At 39.2% G+C, this 20,465-nt stretch overlaps 2 protein-coding genes across 2 annotated transcripts in view; both read left to right on the plus strand.

The window, feature by feature from the left end:
- The window catches only part of LOC143474072 (uncharacterized), a 36,952-nt gene extending 19,782 nt beyond the window's left edge, over positions 1 to 17,170 (plus strand). Inside the window, exons 16-30 of the mRNA XM_076971352.1 lie at positions 2,212 to 2,265; positions 5,221 to 5,265; positions 5,500 to 5,553; positions 9,478 to 9,531; positions 9,921 to 9,974; positions 10,147 to 10,218; positions 10,386 to 10,421; positions 10,847 to 10,891; positions 11,393 to 11,425; positions 11,926 to 12,072; positions 13,942 to 13,996; positions 14,357 to 14,548; positions 14,627 to 14,704; positions 14,923 to 16,635; positions 17,036 to 17,170. Coding sequence (XP_076827467.1) covers positions 2,212 to 2,265; positions 5,221 to 5,265; positions 5,500 to 5,553; positions 9,478 to 9,531; positions 9,921 to 9,974; positions 10,147 to 10,218; positions 10,386 to 10,421; positions 10,847 to 10,891; positions 11,393 to 11,425; positions 11,926 to 12,072; positions 13,942 to 13,996; positions 14,357 to 14,548; positions 14,627 to 14,704; positions 14,923 to 15,113 — 1,110 coding nt within the window. The 3' untranslated portion in view covers positions 15,114 to 16,635; positions 17,036 to 17,170. The remainder of the gene's footprint in view (positions 1 to 2,211; positions 2,266 to 5,220; positions 5,266 to 5,499; positions 5,554 to 9,477; positions 9,532 to 9,920; positions 9,975 to 10,146; positions 10,219 to 10,385; positions 10,422 to 10,846; positions 10,892 to 11,392; positions 11,426 to 11,925; positions 12,073 to 13,941; positions 13,997 to 14,356; positions 14,549 to 14,626; positions 14,705 to 14,922; positions 16,636 to 17,035) is intronic.
- On the plus strand, positions 17,124 to 19,914 carry LOC143474069 (C-C chemokine receptor type 3-like). The gene is made up of 2 exons (XM_076971350.1): positions 17,124 to 17,260; positions 17,412 to 19,914. The coding sequence occupies exon 2, from the start codon at positions 17,424 to 17,426 to the stop codon at positions 18,396 to 18,398; it is 975 nt and encodes a 324-aa protein (XP_076827465.1). The 5' UTR covers positions 17,124 to 17,260; positions 17,412 to 17,423; the 3' UTR covers positions 18,399 to 19,914.
- The last annotated feature ends 551 nt before the right edge of the window (positions 19,915 to 20,465 follow it).

Genomic DNA, 20,465 nt, shown 5'->3' on the forward strand with positions numbered 1-20,465 from the left:
TAGCCCATGCCTATGGGTAGTTTTCATGGGTATGGCTGTGTATGGCTATCCTTCCAGTCCAGGTATTTTTGAAAAAATATTAGTTGATTACTTCAATTTTGATGGCCATTACTTTGATTTTACTGTGTGGTGAAGGGGGACATGATATTTTGGGATGATATTTTTGTTGTCATTTGAATTGAAGTGATTATGGTGGCTGGGGGACTGGGATAGAACTTCAGGCCTTTAACGTTGATCTGCACAGATGGGAGCACATAGAGCACTGAACATTTTAAATGGTATTTTAATATGTCCACAGAATATTTAAAAATACTAACAGATTAAAACATGCCATGCATTAATGTTGCATTCCGATGATTAACCACCCAGAAGAATGCTGTTTTGTTTTGTGTTCTACTATATTCAATTAATCTGATCTGTACCATTCAGTGCTTAAGCAGACTGCTCTAAACAATGGCTTGGCTAACTAAAGTAATGTTCACTCAAGTAATTCCATATTATATAAAGAATTACCATGTTTAATTGTTTGTGTATATAAATCCCAAATATATTCACTGAATTCACTGAATATATTAAATATATAATGAATCCTAATACAAAATACAGCCTTTATTGGCCAACCACACTACACCATTAAAGCACAGGATTATGCATTTTTATTGTCTGAACATTATTTGTTTCAGAAATACCGAGAGCTATTTTTAAGCAAGAATTAAGTATGAACCAGGGGCTCTTGCTAAGCAAATGTAATGTGAGATCCTACAGATCACTGCTGCCCATATATGGATTCCTATACAGTGTGGCCCCTGCTTCTGGGAAGGAAATACTTACATTTTGGGTTTTTAACTCTGTTACTGAAACCCTGTCATGAAAACTTGCATTCATTTGAACTGGTTCATCTGGGCAATGAAATAAAGGATATAGTTAATAATGTCTGGAAACTAAAATACACAAACTTTTCTAGGTTGGAGAACTAGTTATGGATTGAGAACATTGTTTTAGATTGAGAACATTGTTTTTATTTTTAGTCAATCTGTTGAGGAGACATAAGCCATATTTGTAATACAACTGCAGTATGACTTTAACTCTATAATTGTGTGCCCAAATCAACATTGGTACAAGTAATTACAGGTAGATTAATAAAAAGGCACTGGCTCCCACTTTGTAACAACTTGCTACCAAGTCTTTCTGCAATTCTAAGAATTCTAAGAATTTGATTTTACAGAAGAGAAAGGCTCTCCTCTGACATTCCTAAAGAAAAGGACACTAATATTCTTAATATTTACCCTGTCCAGTGATTTTGTGTAGCTCTGCCCTTCCGTGTGTACACATTTGATTACTTTCCCCAAACCATGTTGTACATCCTGTGGGTTCATGTACACTTTTAGGTGTCTTGAGAGAGTGGATGTTTGTGAAGAAGAAACAGCCCTAGAACACCCTAACCACAGTTTCTCTTCCTGTAGTGCAGCACACCAACTGATTTGACCTGATTTGATGTTCTGTGTTCTTTCAAAACCTACTTGAACTCTGCACAAATTCTTTTTCCCAGCTTGACACTAGTAAAGATATTTTTGAACTGCAACCTCCCTGCTGGAGGTGAATATTTGGGCCCATGGGCTGTTTAAAATGCTGTGGTCAGAACTGCTGTTATAGTCAGATCTCTCTGTGGCGTGTTTAGCAAGAAAATGATTAGGAGTACTGTTGATGAGTCTGGTCCCCTGCTACAATGGCGATCAGTTCTTACTGATGGGCAGAGGACAATGACGATTCCTTTTTCAGTTCATTATGTTTATTGCTTATAAATGCTTCCTTTATTGCTTTGTCATAGCATAGCAGCCTTGTTTCATAATGAAAGACTTGGTTTTAGATGTCCACTCAGGCACCTTTCTAGAAAATAGCATTCTCTGTAACTTATATTCTTTATTCAGATGTCCTTTTACACATGTCTGTACTGTGACAATAAAACTGTGGAACTGTCCTGCAGATGTCCTGTTGAGCTACATACTAAAGGACAGCTCTCTTCTGTACACCTAATCAAAGAGAAAAGCTCGTCCTCTGCTATATTTGAGGTTTTGAGATGATCAATGTGCGCAGTTAAATCCTGATCATTCCTGTTACTGTGTTAGGGTCTTAAAGTACTTTTTAGTGCTACTGACTTCAACTGCATGGTACTCCGTATAAATAATGATGTTGAACATTTATTTTTACCAGGGCGATAAAGGAGACGACGGGTTGCCTGGCACAGATGGAGCACAAGGAGTGCCAGTAAGTTGTTTTTCCTCCTGTCTAAGTGATAGTCATTTGGTATGTACAGGTGTTTTCAGAGAGTGCACACCTTTTCTCCCTTGCTTATTTATGAATGGGTGCAGACAAGAAAATGCTGACATTTGATGTCAGCTGGAAGATAAATGATGATCATGGTAATAGACATTTTTGCAGAATGGACAACTTTGCAACTTTTTTTGCAGTGGTTACATGCTGTGAAGAGGAAAAAACCTTAAAATACAAACCTTAAAATAGGCATGCAGCTTGTGTTAGGGTACTTCCAGCCAGGGGCCCTGCTACACTTGTGTGTTTACAAACCTTAAAGCACTCTGCACCGCCATCAGACAGCCCATAACAAGCAAAGCTTTCTGTGAACATCCGTGATGGAGCCACCATGTCAACATGCTGAATATCTTGCCTTCCAATCTCGTTACTCTCGAATGCTGGCATTTTACTCTATGGTCCTTCAAGACCATGGGTTGTCAAAACATCCTGTACACATGACGAATACACACAGATCCATAAATAGGGTTTTGAGTTTTGTCGACTCCTTGGACATTTTAGCATTATGCCTAAACACTGCGTTAAAATGGCATTAAGGCACTGTGTTCAAGGAGGCAGTAAGGGTTTCTAAAGTTGTTTTCACAAATGGAAAATTAAATTGTGTGAAGTGGTCTAACTTGTAATCTAAGATCTCGCTAAGGCTAATCTGCAGTACTGCAAACAGCGATTGGCTTTAAACAGCGCTGAGCGTAATGTAGGCTGGCCAGTGTCTGTGATGAATTAGTATTAGCTTTGTTTGCTTCCAAGATTGATGACACTCAATGCCAGACTCAAGGCTAGGGATGAAACGCATGGCCACTTTTACAAATTTGACTCGCATCTGGCTTTCAAACAGCATCAGGCTCAATATGTTTTGCAGTCCTACAACTTGTGTGAAAAGGCAAATGGTGGCCATGAGCATGAAAAACCAAAAACTTACAAAGCTGGTTTTGCCATTAATGTCACTCACTTTGTTTATGGACCGTTTTGTTCTCTGTTAATGGTGTGATTTATAAAGCACCTTACCCTAAGTCTATTACAGCCAAAAACAAATGGCAAGAATCCTCAAGTTCACTGCCTAATAGTCTTAACAATATTTAAATTGAAATTAGAAGTACTTAAATGCCTATCACAAATCATTTTTGTCATTAGTCATTGAGGCCTGTGCAACACCAACAGTGCATGCACATATATGTAAAAATCAAATCAAAGTTTGTCAAATACAAAGTTATACATGGTACAACTAGCAGTGAAATGCTAAAAAAAATCGTGTAATTTTGCAGTTAAACTGGGTCATCATATGTATATTGGACATGTCTTTAATGCATTTAAACACTGTGTGGTAATAATAATTAAAAAGATATTACCAGTTTCTTTTTTCTTAAAAAAAAGGTGCTAAAATGTACATGGTCACCACTCAGTTGTGCTCCAGAATGTTGGTAATTATATGATTGTGAACAGGTACAGTTACTATAAGATTCACTTTACTCCTCCAATGTGATGTCTTTCATTTTTGTCATGTAATTACATTCATGGCCTTAAACTACTTCTCGCTATCACACTTCCACAGTGTATTACAGTCTTGCTCCCTCTAGCGATCTTGTCAACTTTGCTATTTGATCCCATGTTATCCCTCCCATGGATCCTTTAGAGGGCTGCATGCACTTCTCTCCCCATCAAATGACTCATTAACCCAGGTGCTATGCAGGAGGCGTCATTTCAAAGCAATGCACCTGTTCCCCGACCCAATCGTCCCCCCCCCTCCCCCTCATCTCAGAAGCCTGGGCAGGCGAGATGGGGCCCTTGATGTTCCCACCGTGCAACCGTGTGTCTCCTCGCACCGAGGAATCTTGAGCTGGAGGTGCTTAATTAACCTCATGTCAGAGGCATTGCTGATATGGGTGGGGAGGGTTCCATGTATCTGGGCTGCTCCGAGAAATGTTATTCTCCATTTCAGGAGAATGGCAGAAGGTTGTTCACTTCTGACTGTGGTCCTTCAGCCTGCCAGATGCATGTGTTGATAAGATATGAATGTTTGACAGTGGTTGGATGTGGGACCCGCCTGGGAGTGCCTCTTAAAAATGAACTGTAAAGCCATCAGGCCTCATAGTGTAACATAAAGTTATATATTTCCCCCATAAAAAAGTGTTTATCCTCCCATTTCATCAGGGTATCAGACAGGGTGAGGCAATTGTGCAGTCTGTGGCAGACTAGAGAAAGCAGACCGGTAATGCTGGGTCTCACTTCATTTAGCAATGCCAATGATTCAAGTATTCAAATGGTCCTCTCGGATCTGTTTTTAATTGTTTGCATTTTTAATGTTTGCTTTGTTGTGCGTGTGTGTGTGTGTGTGTGTTTTAATAATATATAATATCTGCTTTCTCTTTTGTGCATTTTAAAGGATAACAACTATCCTTAGCAACAAGCACATTAGATTTGAAGTTCAAAATCTATCTGTTGTGGCATCAGAAGAGATCCATTTATTCTTACACCATAGATTTGACAGTTAATTGCAATCCCTTATGTGTATGTAATTGTATATATTGTCTGCAAGATGTGTGTTATGGACTTCTACAGGAAGCAGAAGAAATGAGGTATCTGTTAAACCTGTGCAGTGTTCTGCAGTAGATGCTGGCAGTGTATGGACCACAGATCATTTTTATGTTCAGTAATCTATGGGCCTTTATCCCTGTCGTTGTTCTTGGCAATATCGTCTGTTTAACGACCGAGCCAGAAATGTAATTGGTGACACTGCAGTAATGATGAAATAGTTGAAACTAGAGAAGAAGATTGTGGGGTGGTTTGTTCCATATAGCGTGCACTGTGTAGGAATACTGTCTCCACCCGACCTGTCACTCATAGTTGTGGCATATGTCCAGGCAGTAAGGATGATTTCTTGGTTTTTTTTCTCAGGGTATTCGTGGACTTCCTGGTGACGGGGGGCTGCATGGACCGCAGGTAAGAGCTTGTGATTCAAGACATTCACTGTTTTCTTATATTTTTCTGATTTATTTGTTGTTATTATTTGTCTTTTCTGGCCTTGCTGAAAAGCTGCTTAGGTGATTTTCTTTGAGTATTTATGTCTCAGATGTAAAATCTTGAGCATACACGAAGACGTACGTGCATGTAATGCCTTCCCAGTGGTTGCAGTCACAATGCGTTATTAATATTGGGTTTGTCTCTGGATCTTAGGGGGCTAAGGGACCACCTGGGCAGAAAGGGCCTCCTGGACTGAAAGGACCTCCAGTAAGTGTGCGTTTATTCTGATCTCGCCAGGTTCAACTCTTTGCCTTGTCTTCACTTGTGTGACAATTCACCCCATAAGTCATGTGAGGGAAATCGGATTGAAATTTCTTCCAGTAACCTTAAGATACACTCTTTAACTCAAAACAAGGCAGGGAAGAGGTTTTGGACATAGCCAGAATTCAGTCACAAAATGATCAATAGGATTTATAACAGAAGCTGGTAAGCAATTATGCTTCAGTATGTCTCAAATATACACAAAGCAACACTCAAAGAAGCAATAGTTGTCTGACCTCTGTTGGTGGGGGTAGAATGTTGCAGTGGTTCTGTAAAGGTTTTCACTGACTTTATTACTGCCATCTTGTGGCATTACAGATTGATCCTCAGTCATATTTGCTTATTTTTGTGTCCCTGCCTGGTCTGTGATTAATTTATGTACCTATACAATATTTATGCATTACACATTTAGTTCATTTAAACCTTCACATGAACAGACAACCTTTCAGAAGACCAAAGCCTCATTTGCCATGGGACATGTATAGAGCAGGAGAATATTAAATAGAAAAAAAGGAAAACTAACTACAATTTTATTACCTGATCTATTGATAAGCATCATGCATATAATTACTCTTTTGAAAATGTCAAATTATTTAGTACAGGCCAAAATGCTTTCCAACCACACACCTTCAAATAGATTGGAAGAAACACAAATTACTGTAAAGAAAAATTATTGAAGGCCAAAATCAATTTCCTTATGAGGCTCTTCTAAATGAATGGTGTTTTATACTGCTTCCTCCTCATGGTCAGAAATGGCCAGAATAGTAATGACCAAGAATACAACCACCAAGGTAACAAATCAGAGACCAGAATCCGAATTTTTCACAGTCAAGGTGGCAGAATCTGGTCACTGTAATGAATAGGTGACCCAGAGGTCATCAGGAACACTGTAATTTGTTTTTGCCTATGAAGCTTGCATATGTAACAAAAGCAAAAAAGTGTTGTTATTAAAAAATACATTATTTTATTCATATAAATGTGAATCAAGATATTTGAATGTGGTATCTATTCCAGATGTGCAAGTATGTATACAAGGAAAAAAAAGTTTTTTAATTACATTTTCTGTAAATTAAACAGAACAAGACTTAACTAATGAAAGAAATGTGCATATACATGCGCACTAGTTATTACATTTCCACCTTTGCTGATATTCTGTATACTTGCTATAAACTGAAACGTTTATGTGAGTTTTGTCATTGCACTCTGTGTGTCAGCACACTGGTGACATGGGATATAGAATGGATGATTTGCTAAACACTTATTCTCTGTTATAGTAGGTCCTCATATACTAGCTTTATGTGCAGTCAGTAGAGACATTTTAAATTTACCTTTTACTGTTTAATGTATCTTTCATGTTCCATATAGCATGCATATAATACTTGGCAAATGTATTGTATTAGCCCAATTGATGGTACACTGATTATCCATTCATTGTCAGTCAAAGGTTACTGAGCCATGACGTGTTACACTGTAGTATCATCAGTCAGTTTTTTTTCCCACAGAATAATATGTGCATTCTAGTTAATCTATGGATTAATCTATTGATTTCTGAATCATCTGAATGTAATGTAAACCCATTTCCTTTATATCGGTCACATACCTCCATGTGATATCTAATAGCAAAGAGTAGTAAGGATAGAGTTAGGTTTCAACAATCCAAATGACCCTTAAAAACATGAAAAGGAAAGATTGAGTATCAACATGTAGTAATCATATTCTCTACAGAGTCATAGTATATGATGTTGACAGTGAAATGAATATCAAATGAATTTGATATTTTGGCAGTTGATTTAAACTAGGAGGTTTATGATGGTCTTATTGCATTTTGATGATATAGGATAGAGTATTTACTGATAAACAGCAGTGTTGTGTTGTTGTAGAATAGTTGTTGAGACACAGATGTTAGCCTGATCATCTATATCATATATTGGATTTTGATTTATATAAATTGTATACTATATAAATATAAATTGTGTACTTCGTTGAGAACAAAATTATATAATGGAAAGTAACATCTAAAATCATCATAGGCCTGATCATAGCCTGATTTTCCATAAATTTCATTATGCCAACTCATAATGTCTCAGTGGTGTTTATGGCCTACATGTGCACTCATGTCTGGGTATGCTCCTGATGAGCCAGCAGATGGAGGAATGTCCTCCTAGAATTGAATCAGGGTGTCTGTGAGCTCCTAGACAGTCTGTGGCAGCATGGGATACGCTGATAAGTGCTTCTCAGTTGAATTCTTTTCTGGGAAAGTTGAGGAAATGTCAATGACATCTGTTCTTTTGTCATCCAGAAACTGCATACACACTATAGCCACATGACCCTGGGGTTTGTCCTGTACCAGGATGAACCCAGGGCCCACTGTACCAATGTGAAGTCTGACAACGCATCTGAGGATTTCATCTTGGTGCCTAACAGCAGTCAGGATACCGCTGACTATCATGTAGAGGCTTGTGCGACACTCCAAGGATATGCCTCCCCAAACCATCACTGACCCACAGCCAAACCCATCATGCTAGATGATGTTGCAGTCAGTGGAACGCTCACCACGGTGTCTCCAGCCTCTTCCACGTCTGTCACATGGGCCGAGTGTGAACCTGCTCTCATCTGTGAAGAGCGCGGGGCTGCCCGTGGGGGACTTGCTGATTCTGGTGTTCTGTGGAGAAGGCTGGTTGAACTGCAAGGTGCTGGACTGTGTGCACAGATGCCACTAGAGGCCCCTTGTGTCGACCTCATTGTAATCTGTTTTTGACAGTTTGGTAGGAAGCGTGCACACAGGTAGTGGGCCGAAGATCATTTGATAGGGACCTGACAGTTCTCCTGTTCCTCCTCACACTAAAGAGCTGCAGAGCTGATGCCCTACCACAGCCCATGTCCTGGTATCTCCTCCCTGCTCTTGAGACTGTACTGGGAAACACAGGAAGCCTCATTGTGATGGCATGCATGGATGTGTCATCCTGGAGGAGATGGACTTCCTGTGCAACCTGAATGGGCTGCAGGTATCATCTTATGCTACCAGTAGTGACAAGGACACTACACTCACTGTGTAGAGCGTGTGATTGTCTGTGGACACCATCTGCAAAGCTATTCACTTTCTGGTGTTGGCTTGATGTTGCCTTTCCAGTGCACCTGTTGCACCTGTGGTCATTTGTACCAAAGCAGGTGAAACGCCTGCTTTGGTGCAATCACATGCTTCGCAGCTGGACAGAGTGATATTCTTGGAGTTGAATTGACTTGTAATCTGATATAGCTTTTGATACTACAAGACTACATTTAATGCTACACATTTGTCACAGCAGTGGGATATTTTGCTTGACTGTTTGTGGAAAGTCAGTTTATGATAAATATGAACCATCCATATGAATTGTTGCCATAAACTAATTTTTATTACTAAACATTTTTAACACTTATAATATAATCTGTATACATATAATCTGTATACTGATGTTCCCTGTTGTATCTCCTTCAGTACAAAGATAACAGACTGATGATGATTATGACAATTTTTCCTGCTACATTACAACTATGTAATTTTAAATAACTAAAAGTATTTCTCCATGTGTACTGTGTTGTGATTCTAGCACAAGGAAAATATTAAATGCTGTTACTAGCTAAAAGAAAACTATTCTGATTATTGCAGTAGGTAGTTTTTAATAAAGTCAGTACAAAATAAAATCAGAACTTAATTATTTTAAAGTAGCTTTATATAATTTTGTTTTTGATTTATTTATTTTTTTTGTTTTGGATAACAGATCTAAGATTCCCCCAAACTATCGCAAAAAGATGCTGCCTGAAGTGGACAGACCATACTATCACCATTGACTACAGTAGTCAAACAGTGTCCTCTTGGTTTTGATCCTTTAGGGCATTCAGGGCCCCCCAGGACCCACTGGAGCAGATGGACAAATTGGCCCCAAGGTTAGTCTAGTATTAAAAATTGCCTTTGGTGATTATACTAATGCATTGACTTTCTCTTTTGGGGTTAGTTATTGTTATATAGAGATTACATTTATTGGGTTTTAGAGACTGTATTGTACTGGAGTTAAAAAGACCCTTGACATAGCTTAACAAAAATGATGGCAGATGCCGTTGGGAATCTGCTCATTGTTGGCCCAAATGAGTGAGTGTGGGTGGGTATATATATAGAATTGGACAAACACACACACACACACACACACACACACACACACACACACACACACACACACACACACACACACATATATATATATATATATATATATGTGTGTGTGTGTGTGTGTGTGTGTGTGTGTCCAATTCTTTAAGCTTTGTATGCCTGTGTCTAGGGTAGTCCAGGGGAAATTGGTGAACATGGTCTTCCAGGTGCACCAGGGCAAAAGGTGAGATTCATTATATTCAAATTATATAAAATTTTAGATAGATTTTTTTCCCCCCAAAATGGCCAGTTTTAGAGCTTTGTTTGTTGCATTGTTTCATGTTCATGGCATGTAGTTTAAGATATTAAACTTCAGCGAGAAGGCTGTTTAACTTGATGTGTCTCAATGAACTCAGGGCCCACTGGGTGAACCGGGCCTTCCTGGATTACAAGGTGCAATGGGTCTTCCTGGGTTTAAAGGACATAAGGTAAGTCATCAAAAAAGCAGCCTAAGAGAAATGGCCAAACATATGTTTTGGATATATAATACATTTTATAGTTATAACACTTGAGATTTCAAACTTTGATAAGTGTGGAAGTCTAGTCTAGTCTGGACCCAACTGCATAAATGAATGTGTGTAAATTGGTACCACAGGGACAGATGGGAGAGCCTGGCGCAGAAGGTCCTCCGGTAGGGACCTTAGACGGCACTCATCACATGTTTATTTTGAACCTCCTGCTAGTCACATTTTAAGCTGACTAAAGTTAGCATGATGCAAAAAATCTTTCCCTTATATAAAAGTCTTCATTTGTGTGTGTTGTGTATTTGGAGATAAGACAATCTACTACAGTTGAATGAATAATAATAATAAAAAAAGCAACTGAACTGAAAGTGAAAGATCAGAGCTGCCACAAAAAGTATTGCTTGTTTCTTGTATTGCAACCGTCTCTATGGCTGCCAACACCTACATCTGCAGTGTGTTAAAGCTAAACTCAGGAAGCATGTTCTCCTAAAGGTTACTCTGAGCCTCCGGTTGCTTTTAGGCATTAAATGCTAATGATAACCTTTCAGCATCTGAGATCCCCTAACCGAAACCAGCCTTCATCCTCTTTCAGGGAGAGAGAGGATATGAGGGAGCACCTGGGGTACCCGGACTACCAGTACGTGCACATACACCATCTGATCACCAGGTGGCACCAAACCGCATGTGGTATTCCTATTATTGTTGATACCAAATACTGCTATAGTAAGTAAAAAATGGAAAGAAGCTTGCTTTAACATGATATACAATTATCTTATAACCTTTACTATGTAACCAATGACAAACAAACCTTGTACACTGTGCACATTGTTATACTGTAGGTCACTTTTACCCATGACCTGTGAAAGAGATTGAATACCAAGATTTCTGTAGACTCTCAACTCCATTATTACCAGCAATCCACATTAGGAATTGTATTCACTGTTAAAGAATTGAGTTGATCTGGTACATGTGGCTCTTGTACACAGCTTGATTATGGGTCATTATGGTGCCTGTAGTTATTTCTCCGTCCTCTTCTTGCCAAGATCTGGAAGGCCAATTCTGTAATAAGATCAATTTTACTCTGATACTCATTTAGTTTAACAGGCATCTCTTCCCCTCCCTCCTGTTCCCTTGCCAGGGTGAAGCTGGACACAGGGGAAACAAAGGAGAGGTTTGTAGAATTAGACCCCTGAAATACCTTTAATCTATTCCTCTGCACTTTACGAGTGCAAGACTGTCCCTTCCTGCTGAAGAAACTAGAAAGAGTGAAGCACTTCAAAGTTGTGGGCAAGGTGTCCACAGGGTGTTTACATTTGACAGGTTGACAGTGACTGGGGTGGGTTTGCTTCAGCTGGAACATAAGTAATGTGGAAGGAGCCGTAGCCAAAAGTGTCAATCACTGAAGCGGCTGCTTCAAGAGGATAGGCAGAACACATGAAACTCTGGTGTGGTTCTGGTTTTCTGGTCCCGGTGGGACACAACATTTTTTTCCCTGCAGTTTCTCTATGCATTTATGTTCATTGGGAACATAACGACAATTGCTGGTATGAATCAGGTAGAAAACAGCCAGAGAAACAGAGAGACTTTAAAGTGTAATAGAGGCAGGTGAGCAGTTTAACTCTTTAAATCTGTGTTTCAGTATTTGTTTCATGGTTCTTCTCTCCTGGGTAGAAAGGCATGTTGGGAGAACCAGGGACGAGAGGTCTTGAAGGGAACAAAGGAGATACAGGAGCAAGAGGAGCAGTTGGGCATCGTGGTTCTCCTGGGCAAGATGGTTTACCAGGACAACCTGGTGTTCCTGGCAATCCTGGGAAACCTGTGAGTCTACTGGCAATTCACTTGACACAATACAAATTTGCTTCTGGTTCAAAATGTGTGTTAATTTTATTGGTTTGTGTTCAAAGCAAAATTCATCCTACCAAAAGGTAACATGTAATCAAAAATAAAAAACATAGTTAAAACTAGTAAAAAAAAATAGTTTTTTGTTGAAACTATTTTATGTTGGTAATATTTTCTATGAATTACGGTGATTGGTCTGGATGTATCAGATTCTCTACTATGTTTTAAACATGACTGCGTGTGTGGGGGACCTGTTCTATGGAATACAATGTGGTTTATTTGAGGACTATAAAACAATTTAATTCTCTATCTTATGCGAGCTGCTCTTTATATTAAAATATATAAATAAATAATCACTCAAATATAGTTTGCTACTTTTTGGTAGTAAAAATGATTGGTTATGTATATAATAACCTATAACCAATAATAAAGAAACCTTAGTCCAAGTTCTGCTGTAATGCCTCACCTCATTTTGATATACACTCACCCACCACATTACTAGGTACACCTTGCTAGTACCAGATTGGACCCTCTATTGCCTTCAGAACTGCCTTAATATAGTTTCAACAAGGTACTGGAAACATTCCTCAGAGAGTCCATATTGACATAATAGCATCGCGCAGTTGCTGCAGATTTCATGATGCTTTCATGTTGTTGATGCAATTTCTGACCTTACCATCTGAATTTTGCAGCAGAAATCGAGACTTATCAGACCAGGCAATGTTTTTCCAAACTTCTATTGTCCAATTTTGGTGAGCATGTGCGAATTTTAGCCTTAGTTTCCTGTTCTAAGTTGACATGAGTGGCACCTGGTGTGGTCTTCTGTTGCTGTAGCCCATCCGCTTCAAGGTTCGTGTGTTCATGTTGTGTGTTCAGAGATGCTTTTCTGCATGCCTCGGTTGTAATGGTTGTTATTTGAGATACTGTTGCCGTTCTATTTGCTCGAACCAGTCTGGCCATTCTCCTCTGACCTCTGGCATCAACAAGGCATTTGCGCCCACAGAACTGCTGCTCATTGGATATTTTCTCTTTTGGCCCATTCTCTGTAAACCCTAGAAATGGTTGTGTGTAAAAATCCCGTCAAACCTCAGACCAGCCCGTCTGGCACCAACAACCATGCCATGTTCAAAGGTACTTAAATCACCTTTCCTCCCCATTCTGATGCTCAGTTTGAACTGCAGCAGATCGTCTTGGCCATGCCTAAATGCATTGAGTTGCTGCCATGTGATTGGCTGATTCAACATTTGCCTTAATGAGCAGTTGGACAGGAGAACCTATTAAAGTGGCCGGTGAGTGTATATATATTTAAAGTAACACTAGTTAGTTTTCTCTCATTAAATGTGAGCTGAATGTCTCCTTCCTCATCCTCCTTCTTTTAACTACAAGCAAAGAGAAACAAACCCCTGTGTGTAGCATACAATTAGTTGGAAATTGTCTATTTCAAGATCACAAATGATATGTTTCACTACAGTAAAATGTTGTCACTAGACAAATGATCAGTGTCTCATTTCTGAGTATTTTACTTTTCTTTGTGCAATCTTCTGATGAGACGGAACACAGTGTTTAGGGACGTTTTACTCAACAACAAGGTTCAATGAAAGTCATCATTTAAATGAGCATGGCTTGTTCAATACATGGACGAAGATAATTAGTATCACCAGAAAACTGAAACACTCTTCAAAGCAAAATATAAAAACTGTTCTTGGTAAACAGTGACTCAGATTGATGGGTCACATTTAAAGGGATCACATTTAAATTCTACAAATGTAATAAATTAAAGGATTTATTAAAGAATTCAGAGAATTCCTATTCCAAGGTCTAAGTTTATGTTGTACTTCCCTGTTGCAGGGAAGATCTCCTTCTGATGAATACTTGAAAAAGCTGTGCGGTGACATGCTGAGACGTAAGTAATTAATTTCAGCAAAGTTTTGCTGCTCATACCCACATCTAGAGAGCAGAAACTATGATATGAATCTCTGAAGTGTCGTAATCTGTGTCGCAACAGTCACGGATGTGTCATAGGAAGGATACTGGCTTCTGTGCCAATCCATGAACTATGAACTGATGTGAAATGGTTGTGTGAGAAATCCACCAAATCGAAGCTGTCTTGTTTATACATGTCTGATTGTAAACTTTCTTAGTATCATTACTTCCCTGGAATTGTCAAAAAAAAAAAAAAGAAACAAGATTTAACTTCAGAAGAACTTTAAGCCTCAGCTATGAGTGTGCTCCAAATAGTTTTTTCTGCACCCATCTCTTTCAGTTCAACTACCCCAGCTACTACAGGCAATGACGCCTCAAAGCTGCGAGCCTTGCGAAACAGTTAAAGGGCCCCCTGGACATCCTGGAGCTCCAGGGCCCAAAGGCTCCAATGGGTCCCCGGGTTACCCAGGCAGGCCAGGCTCTCAAGGTTACCCGGGATCACCAGGTTTTCAGGGGCCTTCAGGGGCCAAAGGTAATTGTGGTGAAAAACATAAACTACATATTATATGCATATTCTGTTTGCAAAAAAAAAAAGTATAACTCTCCTTAGGGGACATGGGACCAAGAGGGTTTAAAGGTCACAAAGGTGATGGCAGGCCAGGGCATGCTGGGCCCGCAGGACAGCCAGGTGAGACATTAGCATCTTGTTCTAAAGATTTGCTTAGATAATTACATGACATGACAATATTTAGTTTAAACTTTAGTATTGGTCCTTTAATAACTTGGTCTGTGCCAATGGGAGTCAAAGTATAATGAAGTGTATTGCTACCAATATTTAAAGCAACAAACAACAAAACCTCTCATAACTCCCATATTGATGCTGTCTTACATCTGACATCTTGACAGGCATCCAAGGCCCACGTGGCATTGATGGAATTGGACTGCCAGGTCCTCCTGGAATGACAGGAAAATCTGGCTCTCCAGGCACTCCAGGCAAACGAGGTGCCCCAGGGCCAGCTGGAGTGTGTGACATGTCCAGCTGCTACCAGGCCTACAATCTCAGGAATGAACATTACAGCAAAGGGCCAAACTTCTGAAACACACGCACACACGCACACACACACACACACGCACACACACACACAGAAATGAACTCATTATGACAAACACCTCAGAGAGCCCATGCAGGATCAGTCTGTCCAACATTCAGTGGTATTCATCAGAACAATTATGGATTGCACAAACTGATCCTAGATTAATATTTGTAGTGATCTTAGATGACCATGTTTGTAAATCTTGGGTAAGACTGTTAAAACTTGGTAGCATTGAAGGACAATTGGAAATGTAGTTCAGTGCAGCTCCTGCTGCAGTAAAGATTAGAGATGAGATGTTTAGGATCTCTCAAAGAAATCAGTTCCACACAATAAGAAGACCCACTCTACTATCATCATGAGCACTGTATTCCTCGATCGGCTCAATGGGACTGGTTCAATAAAATCTTCCCTGGTTGAGAAACCTTGGTTTGTTGTATTTGCCCAGTGGTTAAGACATTAGGGCTTTTGTATTGTTAGCATATCTGACATTCCCTCACAAACTTCCACACATCCCTTCTGATCATCAGCCATCATGCCACCTGTGGAATATTCCTGAGAGTGTTCATATATCCTAAATGACCACCCAATGAGCTGTTGCGATATAAGTCAAGAAACTGTTTGAGCAACCCCTCTTGCATTACCAGTTGGTAATTATACCTCCCATGTCTAGATGGCACAATTCAGTGTAAGATGCCTTCCTATTCTTGGTAGTGGACCCTACTGGCCTTAACCTCTTGGTGCACCTCATTCACCTGCTCGCAGATGGTATTCACAGATTTTTAGCTGGTACAGGGGAGCTGAGATGTCTGGCAGGTTATGGTTTGAACCTGTGGTACCACCAAACTTGTCCCATGAATCTTTGCAAACTCTTCAGGTGTTTTGATGGTGGGAAGTCACAGATGGCCTTTACCAGATCAACTTCTACTTCTCAGCCTGATATCACATGGCCCAAGTTATGAGCTGGGTCTGAAAAAGGTGGCACTTTTTTATGTTCAACTTAAGGTAGGCTTGTCATTTCCACAACATAGCTTCCAAGTGTTGAAGATGTTGTTGAGCTGCTTTTAAGAATCAATATAAACAAAGCAAATACTCCCTTTTAGCTCCCCCAATACATATTCCATCAGTCTTTGAAAAGTTCTGCTGTTGTTCTTCAACCAAACAAGAACTTTCAGCTGGAATAGGCCATGCACCGCAATGTCTTTTGTCTGCTTACTCTTGACTTCAAAATTCTATGAAAGGAATAGGGTAAGAGTTTTAGCATTCAGGTGATGGTAAGCTACACAAAACCATCATCCTCTCCTCTGGTCTGCACCTGTGGTATTGGTCCCCAAACCTGATGGGTCTTATGGTTTTTATCATCTCCACCAGCATTTTCTGGATGTGAGTTTTGAATATCTCCTGTTTTTGTAGGGAAGTGTGGAAAGCCCTTCTCCTGACTGGTCGCTCATCGGATGTATCCGATGTTGAACAATCCTTGCAGGTCTGAGTTTCTCGGCCCAGACCAAGGGCCATTTCTTCAACAAAGGTTATATCAATCATCCTCTTGGTTTTTAAATTGAAATATACATTAGATTACAAGAAACATATAAAAGTATAGTTCTTGACGTATTTATTTTCTTCAACATCTTAAAAATTTTATTCAGATATTTAGATTATTTGAAGTTGGGTGGTCATGTGAGATGTTGGGTGAAGATGTTCCACATGCTTCTAATATTATATATTTAAAGTATTATTAAAATGTTAATTTATTAAGATTCATTATTTAATTTTAATCTCTCTCATTATTAAAATGTTAATTTATTAAGATTCATTATTTAATTTTAATCTCTCTCTCTCTCTCTCTCTCTCTCTCTCTCTCTCTCTCTCTCTCTTTCTGTGTGTGTGTTTGGATACTGAATGGGTTGCTTTTTTGTTGTATTAACAAGAAAACCTTTTAAAGGGCACAAACAAGATGAAAAGATTGAAGTGTTACTTAGAGAGTTCTAATGTAGGTGGAGACATTTAAAAGGAACCAAGCGGTGATACTGTAAATGACTCAGCTTGCAACACTTACACACAGGCACACACACACACACATCTTCCACTTTAGTCTGAGCTGTCATTTTTGACTCTCTTGTCCTTCAAACCAGGCGGCTGAAAAGTGCTTTACAGTAAGTATTTGTTTGGTTTTATGCATATTTGGTATATTGCTATTTGTCTTTGTTGTTGTAAATAGTATGTATAGTTGTCTTTGCATAATACATCACTTAAACGTATAGCCTAACAGGCACAAATAATTATAACCAAAATTCTGTTGCACAGGTTGCTTGAAATATGGCCACATATGCGCCTGACACATCAACTCTGGACGATTACGATGGAAATATGACTTTTTTACCTCCATGTGAAAAAACTAGCATCAGTAATTTTGGAAAAACATTTCTGCCAGTGTTCTACTGTGTCATCTTCACCTTGAGCATATTAGGCAATGGACTGGTATTGTACATCTTACATAAATTTGAAAATCTCAGAACCGTCACCAACATTTTGCTCATGAACCTGGTGGCTTCGAATCTGATTTTCACCTTCAGTCTGCCGTTTCAAGCTTTCTACCATTACAGAGAGTGGATTTTCGGCAGTTTAACCTGCAAAATTGTGAACAGTGCCTACTTCTTGGGCTTCTACAGCTCGGTCTTCTTCCTCGTGCTCATGACCTTTGACCGGTACCTTGCTGTAGTTCACGCTGTGGCTGCCACACAGCATCGGCAGAGCTGCTATGCCTTTACCACGTCTGCCATTGTCTGGGGTGTCAGTGGCATCTCTAGTTTGGAGGCCTTCTTTAGTCATGACACACAAAACGACCCATTTCTGGGGAAAATGTGCGAAGAAAATATTGACTCCAAGGTCCTTGGTACCTACTCTCAGTTTGTGATGTTTTTTGTTTTCCCATTGGCTATCACCCTGTACTGCTACATCAGGATTGGTGTGGTGGTGATTTTTTCGCGGATGAAGGGAAAACACAGAACCGTTAAGCTTATTTTTGTAATTGTGGTGTTATTTTTCATTTGCTGGACCCCATACAATGTGGTGTTAGTAATGGAAGAGCATAGACATCCTTGTGATCACAGTCTTGTTTATGTGCAGTATGTCACACACAACATTGCCAACTTGTACTTTTGTTTGAACCCTGTATTCTATACTTTTGTGGGTAGAAAATTCCAGAATCATGTGCGTCGGCTGCTGTCAAAGCGGGTACCATGTTTAATGAGTCATATGACGGTTGCCACAAGCACCAGATCATTTTCGTAGATGACCCCTTAACATGTCTCTGAGCTAGAGACTGTAGAGTAATGCTGTAGTGTGATTTAGTGCCGTATTATTTCATAAGAACTTCACAGTATATGGACACGTGGAATGGGGACATACTTTTTGAGAACATGGAGACAGAAAGAAGCTTCAAAAGAAGTTGTTTATGACTGCACATTTACCAATATTTACTGTCCTTGTCCCTCTGCTTCATTTATTTAAAATGTGACTCAGGATTGTGTACTTACACAGAGTAATGGATTCATTATATGTGTAGAGTAGGCTTACAAGCTTCTGTATATAGACTAATGCAGAGTAGATGTTTACGTCCCACTGTTATGCTGTAATATTATGAATTTGTTAATTCATAATCTGGAATCTAGCAACTGCACTGAACGTTGTCTACCCGGGGTGCTCAACACCAACCTGTATGTTTCGAGCCCACCCCGAGAGACACATACACAGAACACAAAGATCAAAATATCCAAATAATGAAGCCATGAGGGGCCTGACAAGCTGAATCTGGTGTGCTGGGAGAAGGGTGAACTTGAAACAGAAGTTACAGAGCAGGATGGTGCCCCAGGACTGCTGTTAATGGCCCTTTGTGTATTTTTGCACATGAATATAATTATTGTCTTTGTTCACTTTGATTTAATAAAAATATGAATCACTTGAATCAGTAGTGGCAATTTAATAAATAAGTTCATTCATTTCAAACTAAACCAATCAAGGTCAATCTTGGGTGTCAGTTTTACTGTTGTTGCATATTCTTCAGGACTCTCTTTCCAATTAAATGCAGAAACAAAACAATTTATACTTCTCCAGATGTGGGATGCAAAAGACCCAAGTAGGAATTCATTATAACCCATTACAATTTGAATTTGAATTGAAATGTATCTGCTGGACAAGTATGTTTGACATAGAACTGCATTAAACAATTCTTAAGAAACAATGCCTCGATCAGAGCTCTCATCCTAGTCATCACTCTTCTTTTCATAACTTCTGCTGACAGTCACATTGAAATTTCACAGGATCAGTGATGAACCATTAAATGACATCTTATACTGTTTCTAGCTTACATAATTAAATGTGGTTTCTTCCTAAATATAACAGGATTTTTCTGTAGTACTAAAACATTTGCAATCAAAATAAATGTTGCTTTTGTATTATCAGTGTGACTTTACTAATTGCATCTGCCTGATGTTATTTCAGACCACATTGGTGTGTTCACATATATTTGTATTGAACTCTGTGGACTAAGACAGATTTTTTTCTGTGCAAGACTATAAGACAGTGTATGTGCTAGGAGCTTTTGTTGTTTTTTGTTAATTACAAGGGCCATTTAATCATAAAATGGGCCTGTGCAATTATTTTCACTTTTCAGTTAGCAACCTTCACATTCTTTTGCTTATTTTTTTCATTTTCATTCGAAGATAAGACTGCATTTCCAGACTGTCTCCTAAGATGTGTTATTTCTTTTGATGAGGTCAGAAGGCCAGCCTGATGGGACTCTTTACTTAGACTTTTATAACCTCTAAATCTTATATTTGAGAGAAAATGTGCATATAGATTTACTTGAGGTAGAGTGAGAGCCATGTACACGTTGTGAAGTTGTGAAGTTGTGTCTAATCGGCCTCACAACCTTATTCAGTACAATACCTGTTACTTACTTTAAAGCAGGAACATTTTCTTTATTATATGGCAGCTAAAAGGACTTCAACAAATGTACTGAAGGTCTATGCTAAGAGTGTTTTACTTCTTTTTCCTTTGACTTTTCTTCTGTCATTTCTCTTCTTTTTATGTAAGCATCAATAAATGAACCTTTTGAGTTGGATTCCACCTGGAAGCAGTAGAATAATCCTTTCCTGGCACACATAAACCTGCTCACATTTCTGTAAAAGAGTTCTAGTTTGGCCAAATCACTACCATTTTAACATGGTGTTATGAGACACCGGTCTGCATGAACCTCATACGTACACATGCAGGAAGGCAGAGAGGAAGTGGGTTAAGGTGTGTTTGGTTTAACTCTCTATTCTGCATCTCCTTGGAGGGAAAGCAAATTGGTATTTG

This window comes from Brachyhypopomus gauderio, chromosome 13 (assembly GCF_052324685.1).
Source record: "Brachyhypopomus gauderio isolate BG-103 chromosome 13, BGAUD_0.2, whole genome shotgun sequence".
NCBI lineage: Eukaryota > Metazoa > Chordata > Actinopteri > Gymnotiformes > Hypopomidae > Brachyhypopomus > Brachyhypopomus gauderio.

Bases quoted from the DNA above. Each gene is read 5' to 3' on its own strand.
- LOC143474069 (XM_076971350.1), top strand. From the start codon at position 17,424: ATGGCCACATATGCGCCTGACACATCAACTCTGGACGATTACGATGGA.